The sequence below is a fragment of the Gossypium hirsutum genome, chromosome A05 (assembly GCF_007990345.1).
Source record: "Gossypium hirsutum isolate 1008001.06 chromosome A05, Gossypium_hirsutum_v2.1, whole genome shotgun sequence".
NCBI classification, from domain to species: domain Eukaryota; kingdom Viridiplantae; phylum Streptophyta; class Magnoliopsida; order Malvales; family Malvaceae; genus Gossypium; species Gossypium hirsutum.
Window position 1 is genome coordinate 27,330,856 of NC_053428.1, and position 18,424 is coordinate 27,349,279.

General features: G+C 31.0%; 3 protein-coding genes across 4 annotated transcripts; 2 read left to right on the top strand and 1 right to left on the bottom strand.

The window, feature by feature from the left end:
- Positions 1 to 1,456: 1,456 nt before the first annotated feature.
- LOC107959552 (laccase-14) lies at positions 1,457 to 4,241 on the bottom strand. Its single transcript, XM_016895626.2, has 5 exons — positions 4,047 to 4,241; positions 3,798 to 3,949; positions 3,487 to 3,707; positions 3,293 to 3,403; positions 1,457 to 1,898 (listed from the first exon to the last, which is right to left on the bottom strand). The coding sequence occupies exons 1-5, from the start codon at positions 4,143 to 4,145 to the stop codon at positions 1,600 to 1,602; spliced, it is 882 nt and encodes a 293-aa protein (XP_016751115.1). The 5' UTR covers positions 4,146 to 4,241; the 3' UTR covers positions 1,457 to 1,599.
- Positions 4,242 to 9,161: 4,920 nt separating this feature from the next.
- Positions 9,162 to 12,121, top strand: LOC107959545 (laccase-14). Its single transcript, XM_016895620.2, has 7 exons — positions 9,162 to 9,555; positions 9,823 to 9,974; positions 10,063 to 10,307; positions 10,391 to 10,516; positions 10,601 to 11,186; positions 11,280 to 11,632; positions 11,720 to 12,121. Exons 1-7 carry the CDS (start codon positions 9,457 to 9,459, stop codon positions 11,857 to 11,859), a joined length of 1,701 nt encoding a protein of 566 aa, XP_016751109.1. The 5' UTR covers positions 9,162 to 9,456; the 3' UTR covers positions 11,860 to 12,121.
- Positions 12,122 to 15,471: 3,350 nt separating this feature from the next.
- On the top strand, positions 15,472 to 17,988 carry LOC107959547 (laccase-14-like). 2 transcript variants are annotated; one of them, XM_041111837.1, is made up of 8 exons: positions 15,472 to 15,575; positions 15,707 to 15,747; positions 15,857 to 16,008; positions 16,098 to 16,342; positions 16,426 to 16,551; positions 16,636 to 17,221; positions 17,316 to 17,668; positions 17,755 to 17,988. In XM_041111837.1, exons 2-8 carry the CDS (start codon positions 15,745 to 15,747, stop codon positions 17,892 to 17,894), a joined length of 1,605 nt encoding a protein of 534 aa, XP_040967771.1. In that variant the 5' UTR covers positions 15,472 to 15,575; positions 15,707 to 15,744; the 3' UTR covers positions 17,895 to 17,988.
- Positions 17,989 to 18,424: the final 436 nt, after the last annotated feature.

Below are 18,424 nucleotides of genomic sequence, written 5' to 3' on the forward strand. Positions count from 1 at the left end.
CTGTTTGTGTCGGGTGGCAGGGTGGTCACGCCTCTACCATAGGCGACACCACCCTGCGCATACCATTTTCGTCAATAACTTGGCCTTAGTACCATTTTGGTATTTTTTTTATTATTTTATATTATATAGGTAAAAAAACCCCTTAGTATAGTTAAAAAATGAAAGGACAAAAAAATAAAGCATTTGAAGAGTGTATAATTTTAAAGTGCATTTTTTTATAGAAAATAACTTACAGAAAATATTTTCTACATTTTTCTATGTTTGTTTCATTAAAAATGAACCTTTTTTTTCCTAGAAAATAACTTGCCCGTTTGAAAAGCATAAGTCATTTTCCAAAAAACAGGTATTTTATGAATACTTTTATTTTTATATAAAAACTAACTTAAATAAAGCTTAATATTATTATATTAATAATAAATTTTAAATTTTAAAAATATTTAAAATATTAATTTCAAATACTATAATTTACAATATTATTAAACATACATATCTAATTATTTATATTTAATAATGTAATAAATTATTGATATAATTAATATAATTTGTTGTTTTAATAAATTATTTGATATTACAATTTTATTTTAATAATAAATATATATTACAATTAAAATATGCCATAAATCCATGTACTCTTAACAAATTTGGAATTTAGTCCCTATAATCATATTAGAGAATTCAAGTCTAATTGTTAAATTTTTTTTTGTCAATTTTGTTGATGTGAAATTTTTAAATAAAAATATTCACTTGATAGCCATGTAACTGAAAAATGACGCTGCAATGAACCTGAATTTAGTAAAATACTTTTAATAGTATTAATAGCTGGACTTGAATTTTGAAATCCAAAAGGTAGGACTAAATTTCCAAAAATAAAAGTACAAGGACTAAATCTCAAATTTACAAAGAGTATAGGGGCTTATGACATATTTTAACCTAGTATAAAATATGAATATTTTAATTATATAAATGAGTAATTGTTTAAATAATGTTTAGATTCATTTATCCATTGTAACTCTAATGTGTCAATATACACTCTCATATTTGTAATACATATAATTTAAATTGATTTTTTATTAGGCATTATTTATTATTAAGTTTATATTTGATATTGATTATTACAAAATATTATCTTATTATAAAATATAATTTAATTATCAAAAGGAATTGTACTATAATATTTCATAACAACTATATTTATGTAGTGTTCATTTCACTAAGAATAACTTTTAAAAAATATTTCAAGAAAATTTTAGGCAAAATCATCCAAACACCAAAAAACATCAATTTTTCTAAAAAATAATCAATTTTTCAGAAATAATTTTTCAGAAGCTGTTTTCAGTGAAACAAAACAGCCTAACACACAAATATCTCTCATTTTCTCTCCTCCCGTCATTCTAATTTAGAAAGATTAATTTTTATGCATTAAAATAGAAAATGATCATTCCTCAAAACTCAAAACTTTAATAAGTAACATGTATTTTATTTTAAAATTAGTATACATATTTAAATAATACAACAATTTTCACACCTATATTTTAATCAGGTCTCTTATTTGAACATCAACATTATTAATCTTTAGCAATGAAAAACTGTTTGACTGAATTAAGAACTAGTGGTGAGATATCGTAGAATTCCATTGGTAATATATGTGCCGGAAGAAGGTCGAGCAGTGATGTAATAATGGCCAACGTTTACGTTTGCACACAACAAAACGTCAACAACTTGGGCGGGTGCTAGGGTTAGAGAATTTGTAAAGGAACGTTTGGTGTAAGCCCCATTTTGTCCAACAATGGTGAAGCTGTGGGATGCTACGCCAAACACCATTGTTTCATTGGCAACGGCATTTATTACGCGAACAAGGTAAAGGCCCTCGTAATCTACTTGCATCTCAAAAGTTGTATCTGCAACATCAAATTTGTTGGATTATTAAAACTCATAATAAAGGTTTCTGCATAACATACTCATAGGTACGTAAATACACTAGAATTTTTTACACTTAAGGTGAAAAAAAATATTATTCTAGAAAAAAACTAATGGTTTAGTTATGGTTTTAATCTCTTTACTTTAATTTGTTGACATAATTTGATCATTTTATATTTATGATGTTATTAATAAATCCGAATTTCCACTATATTACCATTCATTTTGATGAAAACTATCAAAGATGTTTGGACTCACTAATAAAAAAATGTTATCAATGAGAGGAGGCGAAACCCAACTTGTAATGGAGTGTGGTAGGGGAAGCTATGGGTCTGATTGATATTGAATAGTCAAAAGAAAACATTTGAGTCATCTGGATGTTAACACTAAGAAACTATCAAGCAAGCATAAGCATGTCCTTTTAGAATTCGGAACAAGAAAAATTTTTAAAATTGAAAGAAGAGAGATAATGTCTTTATGGGGAGACTTGATTGACATCGAAACTTGGTTATCTGATGTTGTTAGGAAAGCTTCAATGGTAATTATGATAGCAGATTTGGATAGAATTGATGAGACGATTGAGATTATCTCCATGGGGAAGAAGTTTACAATTAGAGAGTGGGGGAATGGAAGACTACTATTGTGATTCAATGTTGACAGATAAACAGAAGCTTCAAGAAGGAGATGGATTGAGTATGGCATCTGAAGATGGAGAAGTTGAAGAGTCATGTCCGATCAACCATTCCCTGGATAGGGCCAAATGGGTTGTAGTTGGTTGAGTCATTGGATATGTCAGTGAACGTTAACACAGGTTGAGAAAGAAATTATAGAAATTCCTATTGGAAATTATGCAACTCACAGTTCCATTGCAAAGTTAGTGGTGTTTGAGATGGGTGGTTGGTTTTCATTGCAATTTCTTCTATGTTGGGACTTATACGAAATCCTTATTTAAGGCTTTCTGGTGAAGGTGTGTAAGCTGCTTTTTTGTTGTCTGTAGAGGTGCTTATATCATGCGTAGGATCGAATTTAAGTTCAGTTTTAAAAAGTTTTCTAGGTTATGCATTTTCTTCCCAAAAAAGCTTGAAAAATAATTAAAAATACTTTTTTTATTTAAATTTTATTATACTCCATCCGAGGTTTAAAATATCAAATCTAAGCTAAATCCATTAACACCTCTAATTGTCTACACTCATGTTTCTAGTTTAAAGTGTGGTTATTATGCTCATCTTTTCTAATTTGCTTTTCTTTAATCAATAGAGCATTATCATTTCAAGTCACATTATTTTTATATCAATTTTTTAATTAATTTGTTATGTAATTTTTTCACTACAATATTGATGTGCTGTAGTCTAATATAATAATAGTGGATACGTACCGTTGCTGCATCCATAAATTTCTCCGGGATCGCCATTGATAGTGTAAGCATCTGCTCGGCCAGGAGCTATGGTTTTATCACCTTCTGTTAACGCTTGCCTGAACCATTGCCCTGACGGAATATTATGCCAGAAGACTCATATAAGCAATTAATTTACAAAAAGTATGTGAATCAAACATGTTAATCAGATGTACCAAGTATAATTGTTTGGTCAGAAGTAGGTGCGGGAAAAGGATAGTCTTCATTGGCTGCCGGCGAAATGACCAGGGCACCGTGGACGGTTGCAGCAGCCCAAGCACTGGTGGCGTGCCACCATAGAGTTCCTATTTCATCCTTTAACTCTATCTTGTAAGTGAAGTTTCTCCCTGGCTGAATTAACTCATTCGAACCATCAATTGAACCCTTAACGCCCTCCCTAAAAACCCACAAACATAGCTCGATATATATGATTAATTGTTTCATTATAAACAAGGTGTGTAAGCATATACATGTATGTATATATTACCACTTGAGGGATACAGCATGGTTTCCTTGATTGTGGACGTTGACAAAAACTGTGTCCCCTCTGCGAACCCGAATCTCAGGCCCTGGAAAGCTGCCATTGACGGTCAAGATGCTCTTCGTGCTACACAGCTTAGTGAACTGGGATTCTTGCAACTAATTTAAACAGAGCAAAGAATCAAAACTCAGCACTGCTCTCTCTTAGTAACACAAACACAAACAGAGAAGAGGGGAAAGAAAGCAAGGAACTTACAAAAAACTCGTAATAATGGACATCAGCTGTGGATAAGACAAGGATATTCAGAAACAAAAGCCCTGATAACCATATAAACTCTCGCTTTTCAGAACCCATGTTTTTCTGTTTTTTGGTTCTATGTATCTGTGTTCTTCGCGTCTCCCCTTTATTTCTTGGTAATGTTTTGGGTTTTTATCCATTTCTTAATTAATTAAAAAAAAAAGAAGAAAAAAGGCAGCCTTTAATCCAAGCCAATTGCTTAGGAGGTTAGTTAAGTTCTGTGCAGTCAAATATTTCCAACTTTCTAGACGCATAATCTGACAAAACCGACAGAATATTTGACTTGGATTCCTTTTCCAACATGGAAAAGACAAAATATATTTATGGTAAATCATATTTGAAATTTTATTAAAATAAAATAAATTGAAACATGCAAAATGCAAAATTCATGTATAATTAAGAGAGCTAAAGATCAGTGTTACTGCACGATTTATCAGCAAAATCTGGTTAGAAATGACAAGCCACTTTTCTCCTACACCAGACCATTTTCTGAAAATGATTTAATTCTCTATTCAAAGAGAGATTTTGTTTTATGATAAAGGTGTCCTAAAACTAAATTTCATGCCATGGTTGTAAATGAATTAACTTATTTATTAAGTTAAATAAATAAACATAAATAAGATTTTAAGACTCGTTTATTAAACTAACGCAATACAAATAAAATATATTTATGTTCATGAATAAATTCGTTTATATTCATTTAAAGCTCATATAACAAATTATTTGAAGTTCGTTTATTGTTTCATTAATATATATTAATAACATTATTTTGGCTTGTATGTTTTTTTATAATATAATTATTCATTTTTATATTTGGTTAGTCTATATCTAAATAATATATGAATTGTTTGTTATTTATGAACATTGTTCGTAAACATGTTTCAATGTATGTTCATTTAATGTTTGTGAACATTAAATAAATAAATATAATTTTTTTTTTAAATTTTAACAATCATGAACTAAACACAAACAAGTTTCAAAATAAGCGAAGGAATATAAACTTAATATTTCGGATAGTTAACTAATTCAATCTGTGGGTCATATTACTGGAAAATTGTAAGAAAGCAACGGAAAGTTTGCATCATTTTCTGGAAAACGCGTTAAGCAGGCCGAAGTGCATTATGCAATTTTTTAGTTATTCTTTAATGCTCTTTAACAATCAACTAATGGATTCAAAGTTAGTGACAAAGTCGTTCATGGCGGGCTAGCTAGCTGGATAATCTCCAAATTAATAATTTGAAAGTGATAATCATTTGACTAAATCCTTTTTTTTTTTTTTCAGTTTCCCTTTAACAAACCTACCAAATTTGGGCCCATGCCACTAGTCATACAATTACTTAATTAAGTGAAATTTTAACATGTTGCATTTTGTTTTTCATTTTATATAATTTGTGTACTCCATCCTCAAATTTTTAAACCAAAAAATAATATGCAAGCGATCGCATTCTCTTCTCTTAATTGATGTAATAATAATGATGTTAATTAAATTAAAATTTAATAAATTGTAATTTATATTTTCTTTCATTTGATTTTGAGAGTTGATTGATTTTACCTAATAGTTGGACATAGAGTTACAACTCACTTTAACAATTGAAAGAATAAAAGAGAACTTCCAATGTAAGATATGATTTAAGTTTAACTCACTCACCAAGTTACAGCCTCGCTTCTATACATCAACTAAATCAATCTCTCCGTCAACACTTTCTCATTGTAAACTTAGTTACAAGCTAAAACAATTTATTTACAATGATTTGCACTAAAATTAACTAAGTTCCTCGCAATGTACATTCCTATATAATGAAATAAACAAGTCCTTTAAATAGGTGTTCAAGGCTTGTAAAAACCATAATCCATGTGAAAGTATATCTCTTTAAATTTTGATTTGCATAGATCTTCAATAAGGGAGCAAAATAATCAAAGATCCCTTAAGAGTAGTCTTCTAAAGAGTTCAAATCTTTTCAATTGAGAAAATTCAATTACAAAAAATCCTTACTTAATTTGATTTTCTTCACGTGCTAATCCATTAAATTATTGTTAAAATTCCTCATATTAATTGTTTTTTTATAAAAATGCCAACATATATGACAAATTAAATTACATAATAATCCAATTGCTTACCTGTAAAGGTCCAATTGGCACTAAAAAATATGATTTTTTTTTCAAAATTGTTAGAATAAAATCCAATAATTAAATAACATTAATTACGTTTAATTCAAAGTTGGTTGAATGAATTTTCATATATTTTAATATACGTCTAACTACTAAGGAAATTCATATAATATATCAACTATAAGGACGCATACAAAAATAAAATTATAAATAAAACATGATTAAGTTGAGTTAAGCATGATTAATTATTTCAAATCTTATGGATAAAAACAACAGCTAAAGAACTTTACCCCTTTGATAAAGTCCAACTCCATTTAACTTTAGATTTAATGGATGACTAATGTAATAAACAAGGTCAGAGATTAGAAGGAAAAAAAAAAGAGAGAGCTTAATGGTATTTATGCTAGAGCTGATCATGGGCCGGACCAGAAGGTCCGCTCGAAAAATGAAAAAATTTGGGTAAAAATATAGGCTCGAAAAATGGGCTTGGGCAAAAAAACGAGGCCTATTTAGAAAACGGACCAGGCCTCGAGTAAGATTTTTTGGCCCGAGACCGGCCCAGCCCGACTCGAATTATATACTAAATATTTTATTTTATTTTCAATCTTTTTAATTGTTGACAATTTAATTTAGCTTACAATTTATAGTTTGTTATAAAATTAAATATGTTGATTGGTTAATGTATAGATATTTTGGTTGGTTCATTATATTTTGTAGGTTTTTGATGTTGTTGGTGATGCTGTCTTTTGTGCTGTTTGGTGTTATTTTTTGTGTTTTTTTTTATGTTGTTTGGTGTTGTTTTGATGTTGTTTTAATGCTACTTTTTATGGTGTTTTATTGTTCTTTCGCAGCTATTTATTATGTTATTTGTTGTTGTTTTTAATATTATTTGGATATTGTAAAACTTTTGTTTTATTATTAATTTTGTTATTATTTTAGTTCTAACTTGTTTCAATTTTAATATAATCACTTTTTATTATATTTTCAATTCGTGTATTGTTTTAAGAATTGTTTTAGTATCATTTTTTATTTGTTTCTTGTTTTAATATTTGTTTTTATATTTTTAAGTGTATTTGATTTATTATATTTTAAAATTTTTATTTAATAAAATAAGTTAAAAATTTTTAATATGGATTGGGCCGGGTCAGGCTCGGGCTTAGTAATTTTATTTTGGACCGAATTTGGACAATTTTTAGGCCCATATTTTGGGCCGGGCAGAGCCGGGCCGGGCCTAGAAAATGACCCAAAATTTTGCTTAGGCCGGACCCGGTCCATGATCAGCTCTATAATTTAAGCCACCAACTTTTTTTCATAAAAATTCATTTAAGCTATTCCGAATTCTTTTACCCAATTGAACTCCTAGACTAATAAAACTAATCAAATAAACTCTTTAACTAATGTTGACCATTAGAAATTAGCGGCAACGTTGACATGCTTATTAACAAATGCGACGTCAACACTATTTGCTAATGTGTCAGTGCTAAATCGTCGCCGAATACTTATGTGACAGTGCTACATTATTGTCGGTTGTTGTCACGTTAACAAAAATAAAAAAAATATTTTTTAAAATTAATTTTAAATCATTTCCTGAATTATAAAGAAACATAAAAATAATAATAACCATTAGTATTTATTAAAAATTATAATAATCATTAGAAATAAATTAAAAACCATAAAACTTTCAAAACCTAATTTATTAAAAACCATAAAAATTTAAAAAAATTAATTTACAAAAGGGTTAGAAATTAGTTAAAAACCATAAAATTCTATAAAAAAATAGTTTTTTATAGCATTTTATAAAAATTTAATTTTCTCATTTTATTAAAATTTATAATATATAAAATTTTAATATTGGCTTTCTGTTCTTTGAATCTTGCATTGCTGTGAATGTTTGACAGTCTTTTTCTTTTCTTTCTTTTGTTAATTTGAACCTGTGGTATATAAGAACACAGTAAAAGGATAAGTAGGATTAACATGGGATATGCTTATTTGACCATTTGTGTTATGTCCATTTTTCTAGAAGCTAGCATATTTCTTCTCAATAATAAAAACTGTAATACTAATAGACATGTGAAAAAAATAGTAAAATAATTTTATAAATTTTTATGATTTTCATTAATTTCTAATAAATTTTATAAATTATTTTAAATTTTTAGGGTTTTTAGCAAATTAATTTATTATAAATTTGATGGTTTTTAATTAACTTCTAATAACATTACAATTTTTAATTAAGTTTAGTGATTTTTATAATTTTTTTTATATTTTTATAAATCTAGAATAAATTTAGATAAATAAGTGTCTAGATTTAAATAAATCTGAATAACCATTTGTTTAGATTCATTATGTACTTATTTAAAAAATAAATTTTTAAATTTTTATTCTTTTAACGTGGCACCTATTTAATCATGTTAGTATTGTCGTTAAATAGCAACGATGAGTGTTAACTAAAAAGCTTATTTGACCAATTTTATTAGTGGAGGGTTCAAGCAAAAAGTTAGGAAGGGATTAAATAACTTATTAAAAATTTCGAGGGGCTTATAAAAAAATTTATTTTAGTGAATTAATATAAAAGGTTAAAATTTGTTGATATTGGTTTATTTTAAAAGTAAAATTTGGTGATAATGTAGTGAATAGTGATGAATTGTTTTTTTGTCAACATTTCAGAATTTCTGTTCTTTTTCGCTGGATTTCCAATAAATAAAAGGTTGGAAAATTATACTTTAGTAGGTACATCCAGTTTTAATTTAATAAGACCTTACTAATTATTGACAATTTCATCACGTTGATTTCACAATTTCAAATACTCAATTTAATCTCATATAAAAATTTCACCGTCATAAAATGTGTGCACATAGGCATCCAACGACTTAAGATAGTCTTTATCACGCTCTCATTCCAAAAACTGTAGGGAAAAGTAGATACCTTAAAATATTATAAAACGAGCACAGCAGTGAGGATGCTGGCATCCAACCTTGCATTTGCATAAACAATTTTAAACATCAACTTAATATTACCTAGTCTAAATTGGACATGAAATTAAAAATCCATATTTAGGTACTAAAATAATCCGACGTGAGAAAAATAGAAATAAAAACTAGAAACATCATGTTTGAAGTTTAATCTTTTGACTGGAAAATGCAATTTTCGTATACTTTCAAAGAAAGAAACCTAAGGAGCACTTACTTCCTTTCCTATAAATGGTTGACCCAAAGATGAGAACATTCAGGGGAGAACTAAGAACACATTAGACAGGGGAGAAATGGGTTTACAGCAAGGTTTAGTGACATGGTTTGTAGGGGTTCTATTTCTAAGCACTTTGCTCCTTTCCAATGCAGATGTACATCACTATGAATTCTTTGTGAGTACCCTTTTCTCTTTTTCATATATATTCTTTCATGTCATAGTTGTTTCGAATGGATAATCTTTAACCTCATATTCAACCTACGTAATTTACTGGCCTGATTATGAAATGCTTTTCCCTTCTCTGTTTTAAATAAATAACGTTCAGGTCTGATACAACATCTTTGCTTTAACTATTACAGAGTAATGGTAGAAATGTCTCCTTAAATCATGGCAGTGGCTTTTTTTCCTTTACAGTTTAATATGTGTTGAGATTTGACTGCAGGTGCGAGAGTCAAATTTTACTAAGCTGTGCAACACAACGACATTGCTGGTCGTAAACGACAGCTATCCAGGGCCTGAGATTCGGGTTCACAGAGGTGATACTGTCTTCGTTAATGTCCACAATCAAGGAAACTACGGCTTCACCATTCACTGGTAACTATAACCTTTCTTTCATTCTTCCAATCTAATCTCCCAAATAATTGAAATCAAAAGTGGTTAAATCAAATTAAACATGCTGCAGGCACGGCGTGAAACAACCGAGGAATCCATGGTCCGACGGTCCCGAGTTCGTAACGCAGTGCCCCATCCAACCAGGGACCAACTTCACCTATGAAATCGTACTATCGGATGAAATAGGAACACTGTGGTGGCACGCACACAGTGACTGGACTCGCGGTTCCGTCCATGGAGCCTTCGTCATTTTGCCGGCCAAGAAAGAAACTTATCCGTTCCCCACGCCAGACGCCGATCAAACTATCATACTTGGTAAGCATATCTTTTGATTCTTTGGTTGTGTTACTTGTGTATAATTATAGCATCTTAATTTGATTTCTGGAATGGATTTACAGAATCATGGTACGATGGGGACTACAAGCAAATTATTGATGACGCACTTGCCGCCGGTGTCTCTCCTCGCCAACCAAGTGCTTATGCTATCAGTGGACACGTCGGAGACACATATGGATGCCCCAATGGTATGTTCTAGCATTACTGAAACCGGATTGAGTTTGTCGGCCTTTGGATCCCTTATACTAAGAGCCTATAGTTGGTTGTTGCAGATACAATATTCCGTATGCAAGTTGATTCTGAGAAGATATACCTTCTCCGAATAATTAACGCTGCAATGAACGAACATTTTTTCTTCACCATCGCGAACCACACCCTCACAGTCGTCGCACAAGATGCCTCCTATGTTCGAAGGTTTACGAGGGACTATATATTGATAAGCCCTGGCCAAACCATGGATGTTTTGGTCTCTGCCAATCGAAACGTTGGCCAATATTACATGGCTATTAGGCCTTTCTCTGATTCCTCTGCTGCACCTGTTGACAACATCACTACTGGCATTTTTGAATATACAAACAGTGAGGGCGGATTGAATGCTTCCTTGATAACGTTGCCCGTAATGAACGATACAGATGCTATGATTAACTTCCTAAACCAAATTCGGAACACGAAAGTCTCCCAGAATCCGCGGATAAATGTGCCGGCAGATAAGGATATTAAAAGACGAGTGTTCATGACACTCGCGGTAAACAACTTGCCTTGCAACACCTGTGTTGTAGGCAGCAGACTTGTTGCAAGTTTGAACAATGTAAGCTATGTTTCCCCAAGTATTGACATTCTCCAAGCATACTACAACAGGTATATTATATATATCCATGGTTATAGCAATTCTTAAATCATGATTTCACTACCGTAGCTGCCTAATTGTTAAAAGTTTTGGTAAAATTGCAGGAACATGAGTGGTGTTTACACCGAAGATTTTCCATTGAATCCCCCAGTAATCTATGATTTCACTGGAAACTTGACTAATCTCAATACCCCTGTTGAGGAAGGGACGAGGGTAATAGTGGTAAATTATGGGGAAGGAGTTGAGATGGTGCTGCAAGCAACCCAGATGGGGGCTGGTGGAAGTCACCCAATCCATTTGCACGGTTCTAGCTTCTATTGGGTGGGAACAGGTTTCGGAAATTTCAACAATAAGACAGACCCAAGGACTTATAATCTGGTTGATCCACCACTCATTAACACTGTCCATGTTCCTGGTAGAAGATGGGTTGCCATCAGATTTTTTGCTACCAATCCCGGTAAGTTTTTCAATTAGAAAATTGTTTAAATAAAAAGAAGCTCATCTTTCTTACGACCAAAGTTTTAACTAATTACAATATTTTCAGGAGTATGGTTTATGCATTGCCATTTGGAGAGGCATAGTAGCTGGGGAATGGACACTGTTCTCATCGTGAGGAATGGTAAAACCAAGAAAACAAGCATCCGCCCACCGCCATCTACCATGCCTCGTTGTCCTGGAACCTAGAACTACTACAAGCATAGAATTAACACATACATACATACACACAAGTAGTTTCTAGATTTACATTTTTAATAAGAATAAAATTCCTGTGCCCTCTTCTTGGTCCACCAATCTTTTTTCACATGTGTACAAGTAAATGAATAGAGTTGATAATGTTTTTCGTCTCCAGAAAACTTTAGCCTCTGGGCACAATTTATTTTCTGGGTTTTATGTATTCTTTTAACTCATCATCTAAATTTCAATTTTAAGAAATCATCTTTCTATCCATGGTCTTGGTATTTTTTTGCTGGGTTTCTCTTTGCCATGACATGCATTTATGAATCAAAAGGAGCAACAATGGAATCGAAAACTTCAAAACAAACAATATGGTTCATCTTCATCGCTTCAGAAATAAACTAAAACAAATAAATTAATCTGTAGAATAGTCTATTAAAACACAGCTTCAATGACAGCAAAAACAACAAAAGAAGAAACCCAGGGAAAGCAGATTGGATAATAATTTAACCAATCTATGAACTTTTTAACTTAAAAGGAATGGCCTAATAAAGAATTAAACTTTTTTGGTAAAGGGAAAGAATTCAAACCCTCCCTTAATGTCAATATTCAAAAATTACTACTGAAAATGATTGGATAGTCGCAACGCGCGGCACTAAAAGGGCAGAGGAATTTTCACTTTTCTAATAATAAAATATGTGTAATTAAAAAACTTTATTCACTCTGATTTTGTATAATTTAATATATAAATATTGATTTCATTCGATTCTCATAAATTATTAATTAAATTTATTAAATATAAAAATAACTTAGTATATTTATTTTTTAAAATGTTTTATATATATATATGAAGAGGCATAATTTTAAAATTTATCCAGTTAAATAATATATGGTCATGGTTGATAGTGATATCTAGATTTGGAAAGATAAGGACAAATGGGCACCCTACGTGGCCTCCCATCTCTTTTAAACTTTATCACCAATTATTATTTTATATTGCATTTTTATTTTTCTAATATAAATTAATACCTCGTTTAATACAACAGTAATCTAGTTTTTATGTTTTACATATAACACATATAATTCAATTTAATTATTCGTCCCTACACATTTTTTTTCAAATTTGGTTTCAACTCTTTTATAAAAAATAAATATTTCAATTAACTAATTGCTTTATAAAAATAGATTGATTAAATTATGTTAAAAATTAAACTATATAGATTAAATCTCAAGCTTTAATACACGCATATAATTAATATTAGTATTGGTTTTTTTTAATTATCACATATGTTTCCCACATATTATTTAATTTTTTTTAATTTTTTATTTTTTTATTAGCAATCGCGTTTTAGACTTTAAACAGGACTGATTCTCCTAATTGAACTCTGATTATTTCAGGGATGTTTCAGTATGATTAGAACTCTACTATTAGCCTATCTAAAAGGGTCATTGTATCCTTGCTTTGACATGCCAATCAGCTAGGCTTTTCTTTGAAGGCAACAAGATGTAGTCGCATACGAGTTTTTTGTGAGAGTTTCACGGTAACTATAAAGAGAATTTTGTTCCCAAGTTAGGTTTTTTTTTTTGAGTTTAGGTTTGTATATTTAGTACATTTAGGTTTATTTTCTCCATATTTTACTCTTGCTTGTTTATCCATTTAGTGAAAAATCGAAGCCTCCTTTGCTCGTAGTTTTTCTTCTCTTCGAAGGAGTTTTTCACACAAAATATTTATTTTTGATCTTCTTTATTTTTCTATTTCATCGTTTATATGAATTATTCCCAAAAATTATCATACTTTTTAAAATTTTGTCTCCACGTTAATATTAACTTATCTAGTTAAATATTTCATTTACTATATGATAAACAAATGATTTCGGTGAAAAGGGAAATGATTTTTAGAAAATAGTTTGATTTTTTTTAAAAATTGATATTTTTAGTATTTGAATGATTATGCTTAAAATATTTTCTATTGTTTGACAAATTTTATTGAAATTTATTTTTTAAAAGTTGTTTTTAGTAAAATGAATGCAATATTAATATATTTGCTACAAAATATTATAGATTGATAGTTGTTTTTTTCTTTTGACAATTGAAATTTATGTTATAATAATTAATATAATATATAAACCTAATAATGAACAGTGTCTAATTAAAATTATATATATTTATATTACATATATGAGAGTGGCTAGTGACACATTTGAGTTGAAAGAGATAAATGAAGCTAAGCATAATTTAAATAAATACTCATATTTAGATTATTAAAATGTTCATATTTATATTACATTTATTATTAAAACATTCATATTTAATTAATTTCTAACAAATTTTATAAATTATTTTAAATTATTTTTATGGTTTTTAGTAATTTTTTATAAAATTTTATGGGTTTTAATTTATTTCTAATATTATAATTTTTAATCAATTTTAATGATTTTTATAATTTTTTATGTTTTTATAATTTTAAAATGAATTTAGACAAATGAGAGTTCAGATTTAAATAAACTTGGATAACCATTTGTTGAAATTTATTATGTACTTTTTTGAAAAATAATTTTAAAATAAATTTTATATTTTTTTATATTTTTGACGCGATGCATGTTAATAGCCATGCTAGTATTGTCGTTAAATACTGACTACAAACGAGAGTTAAAGAGCCTATTCGGTTAATTTTATTAGTGTACAATTCAATTGAATGTAAAAAATTTAGAAGGAATTAAATAAATATTTTTAAATTTCGAGGGTTTATAAATCCATTAATGAAAAAAAAATTGAGTGAAATAATATAAAATGTTAAAATTTGTTGACAATGTTCTTTTTAAAGTAAAATTTGACCATAATGTTGTGAATTGTGATGATTTTTTTTTCAACATTTCAGAATTTCTTTTCCTTTTCGCTGGATTTCCATTAAAAAAATGTGGTTTATATTTTTAGTAGAATTTTTCTTAAAAATGGTTAATTAAATTAATATAAAAATAAATGTGATTCAATGTATTTAAATTTAATTTTTTTACGTAAATAACAATGTTTATATCAATAAGTTAAAACATAATATTTTAAAATAATAGATACAGCCACTTTTAATTTAATAACACCTTAATTATTGTTGTAAATTCGTCACGTTGATTTCACAATTTCATATGCTTAATTTAATCTCATATAAAATTTTCATTGTCATAAAATGCGTGCACATACACGTCCAACTCCTTAAGATATTCTTTATCACTCTCTGGAGGAAATTTAGTCAACTTAAAATATTATTAAACGAGCCCAGCAGTGAGGAAGCTGCCATCCAACCTTGGATTTGCATCAACAATTTTAAACATTTTAACTAACATCAACAAACTATTATCAACTTCATATTACGTACTCTAACTTGGACATAAAATAAAAAAATATGCATTAAAAAAATCCAACATGACATGTTATGTAATGAGAAAAAGAAATAAAAAATAAAAACTAGAAACATATTGTTTGAAGTGTAATCTTTTGACTGGAAAATGCAATTTTCGTATACTTTCAAAGAAACAAACCTAAGGAGCACTTGCTGCCTTTCCTATAAATGGTTGACCCAAAGATGAGAAAATTCAGGGGAGAACTGAAAACACATTAGAGAGGGGGGAAAAATGGGTTTACAGAAAGGTTTAGTAACATGCTTTGTAGGGGTTTTATTTCTAAGCACTTTGCTCCTTTCCAGTGCAGATGTACATCACTATGAATTCTTCGTGAGTACCCTTTCTTTCATGTCATAGTTGTTTCGTATGGATAATCTTAAACCTCATATTCAACCTACGTAATTTACTGATCTGATCATAAATTACTTTTTCCTTCTCTGTTTTAAACCCAAAACTTTCAGGTCTGATACAACATCTTTGCTTTAACTACTACAGAGTAATGGTAGAAATGTCTCCTTAAAACATGGCTAAGTGCCTGAGATTGAACACTAATAATGGCAGTGGCTTTTTTTCCTTTACAGTTTAATATTAGTGTTGAGATTTGACTGCAGGTGCGAGAGTCAAACTTTACGAAGCTGTGCAACACAACGACATTGCTGGTCGTAAACGACAGCTATCCAGGGCCTGAGATTCGGGTTCACAGATGTGATACTGTCTTCGTTAATGTCCACAATCAAGGAAACTACGGCTTCACCATTCACTGGTAACTATAACCTTTCTTTCATTCTTCCAATCGTAATTTCCCAAAGAATTGAAATCAAAAGTGATTAAATCAAACTAAACATGTTGCAGGCACGGTGTGAAACAACGGAGGAATCCATGGTCCGATGGTCCCGAGTTCATAACGCAGTGCCCCATCCAACCAGGGACCAACTTCACCTATGAAATCGTACTATCGGATGAAATAGGAACACTGTGGTGGCACGCACACAGTGACTGGACTCGTGGTTCCGTCCATGGAGCATTCATCATTTTGCCGGCAGAGAATGAAACTTACCCGTTCCCCACGCCAGACGCCGATCAAACTATCATACTTGGTAAGCATATCTTTTGATTCTTCGGTTGTGTTACTTGTGTATAATTATAGCATCTTAATTTGATTTTTTGAATGGATTTACAGAATCATGGTACGATGGGGACTACAAGCAAATTATTGATGACGCACTTGCCGCCGGTGTCTCTCCTCGCCAACCAAGTGCTTATGCTATCAGTGGACACGTCGGAGACACATATGGATGCCCCAATGGTATGTTCTAGCATTACCGAAACCGGATTGAGTTTGTCGGCCTTTGGATCCCTTATACTAAGAGCCTATAGTTGGTTGTTGCAGATACAATATTCCGTATGCAAGTTGATTCTGAGAAGATATACCTTCTCCGAATAATTAACGCTGCAATGAACGAACATTTTTTCTTCACCATCGCGAACCACACCCTCACAGTCGTCGCACAAGATGCCTCCTATGTTCGAAGGTTTACGAGGGACTATATATTGATAAGCCCTGGCCAAACCATGGATGTTTTGGTCTCTGCCAATCGAAACGTTGGCCAATATTACATGGCTATTAGGCCTTTCTCTGATTCCTCTGCTGCACCTGTTGACAACATCACTACTGGCATTTTTGAATATACAAACAGTGAGGGTGGATTGAATGCTTCCTTGATAACGTTGCCCGTGATGACCGCTACAGATGCTATGATTAACTTCCTTAACCAAATTCGGAACACGAATGTCTCCCAGAATCCGGGGATGAATGTGCCGGCAGATAAGGATATTAAAACACGAGCATTCATTGCAATCGCGGTAAACAACTTGCCTTGCAACACCTGTGTTCTAGGCAGCAGAATTGTTGCAAGTTTGAACAATGTGAGCTTTGTTTCCCCACGTATTGACATTCTCCAAGCATACTACAACAGGTATATTATATATATATCCATGGTTATAACAATTCTTAAATCATGATTCACTACTGTAGCTGCCTAATTGTTAAAAGTTTTGGTAAAATTGCAGGAACATGAGTGGTGTTTTCACAGAAGATTTTCCATTGAATCCCCCAGTATTCTATAATTTCACTGGAGACTTGACTAATTTCAATACCCCTATTGAGGAAGGGACGAGGGTTATAGTGGTAAATTATGGGGAAGGAGTTGAGATGGTGCTGCAAGCAACCCAGATGGGGGCTGGTGGAAGTCACCCAATGCATTTGCACGGTTTCAGCTTCTATTGGGTGGGAACAGGTTTCGGAAATTTCAACAATGAGACAGACCCAAGCACTTATAATCTGGTTGATCCACCACTCATTAACACTGTCCATGTTCCTGGTAGAAGATGGGTTGCCATCAGATTTTTTGCTACCAATCCCGGTAAGTTTTTCAATTAGAAAATTGTTTAAATAAAGAGAAGCTCATCTTTCTACGACCAAAGTTTTAACTAATTACAATATTTTCAGGAGTATGGTTTATGCATTGCCATTTGGACAGGCATAGTAGCTGGGGAATGGACACTGTTCTCATCGTCAGGAACGGTAGAACCAAGGAAACAAGCATGCGCCCACCGCCATCTACCATGCCTCGTTGTCCTGGAACCTAGAACTACTACAAGCATAGAATTAGCACATACATACATACATACATACAAGTAGTTTCTAGATTTACATTTTTAATAAGAATAAAATTCCTGTGCCCTTTATGCCTACTAATTTCAGATAAATTAATCTCTACAATAGTCTATTAAAACACACCTTGAATGATAGCAAATCAAGCAAAAAGAATAAAAGAAGGGAAGGCGTAGACTTCATCCAATTTTCCTTTTGTCGAAATCATTTTTTTAAAAATGGGAATTGACTTTGTTTGAAAGCGAAGATTAAAACGAGAGTCGCCACCGATTTTTATTAGATGTGATCGGATCACTTTTGTTTTAATAAAACATTTTAGTTTACTAAAACCGCATTTTTGATCTACAAAAACTCGAGAGAATAGGTTCGGGAGTCAGTTACGTACGAGGAAGGATTAGCACCCTCAACACGCCCAAAAATTGGTACCAAATTTGATTAGTTAGTGTCTTAATGTCGAAAGTTGAAAATCGAGAACGAATTTAAAATACGATCCGTTTTTATTAAC

Coding starts and splice junctions, on each gene's coding strand:
- LOC107959552 (XM_016895626.2), bottom strand. CDS start 4,145: ATGGGTTCTGAAAAGCGAGAGTTTATATGGTTATCAGGGCTTTTGTTT. Junction 3,708..3,797: donor CATGCTGTATCCCTCAAGTG/GTAATATATACA, acceptor GTGGGTTTTTAG/GGAGGGCGTTAAGGGTTCAA. Junction 1,899..3,292: donor AATTTATGGATGCAGCAACG/GTACGTATCCAC, acceptor TTGATGTTGCAG/ATACAACTTTTGAGATGCAA.
- LOC107959545 (XM_016895620.2), top strand. CDS start 9,457: ATGGGTTTACAGCAAGGTTTAGTGACATGGTTTGTAGGGGTTCTATTT. Junction 9,556..9,822: donor TACATCACTATGAATTCTTT/GTGAGTACCCTT, acceptor ATTTGACTGCAG/GTGCGAGAGTCAAATTTTAC. Junction 9,975..10,062: donor TACGGCTTCACCATTCACTG/GTAACTATAACC, acceptor AACATGCTGCAG/GCACGGCGTGAAACAACCGA.
- LOC107959547 (XM_041111837.1), top strand. Junction 16,343..16,425: donor CGATCAAACTATCATACTTG/GTAAGCATATCT, acceptor ATGGATTTACAG/AATCATGGTACGATGGGGAC. Junction 17,222..17,315: donor CTCCAAGCATACTACAACAG/GTATATTATATA, acceptor GTAAAATTGCAG/GAACATGAGTGGTGTTTTCA.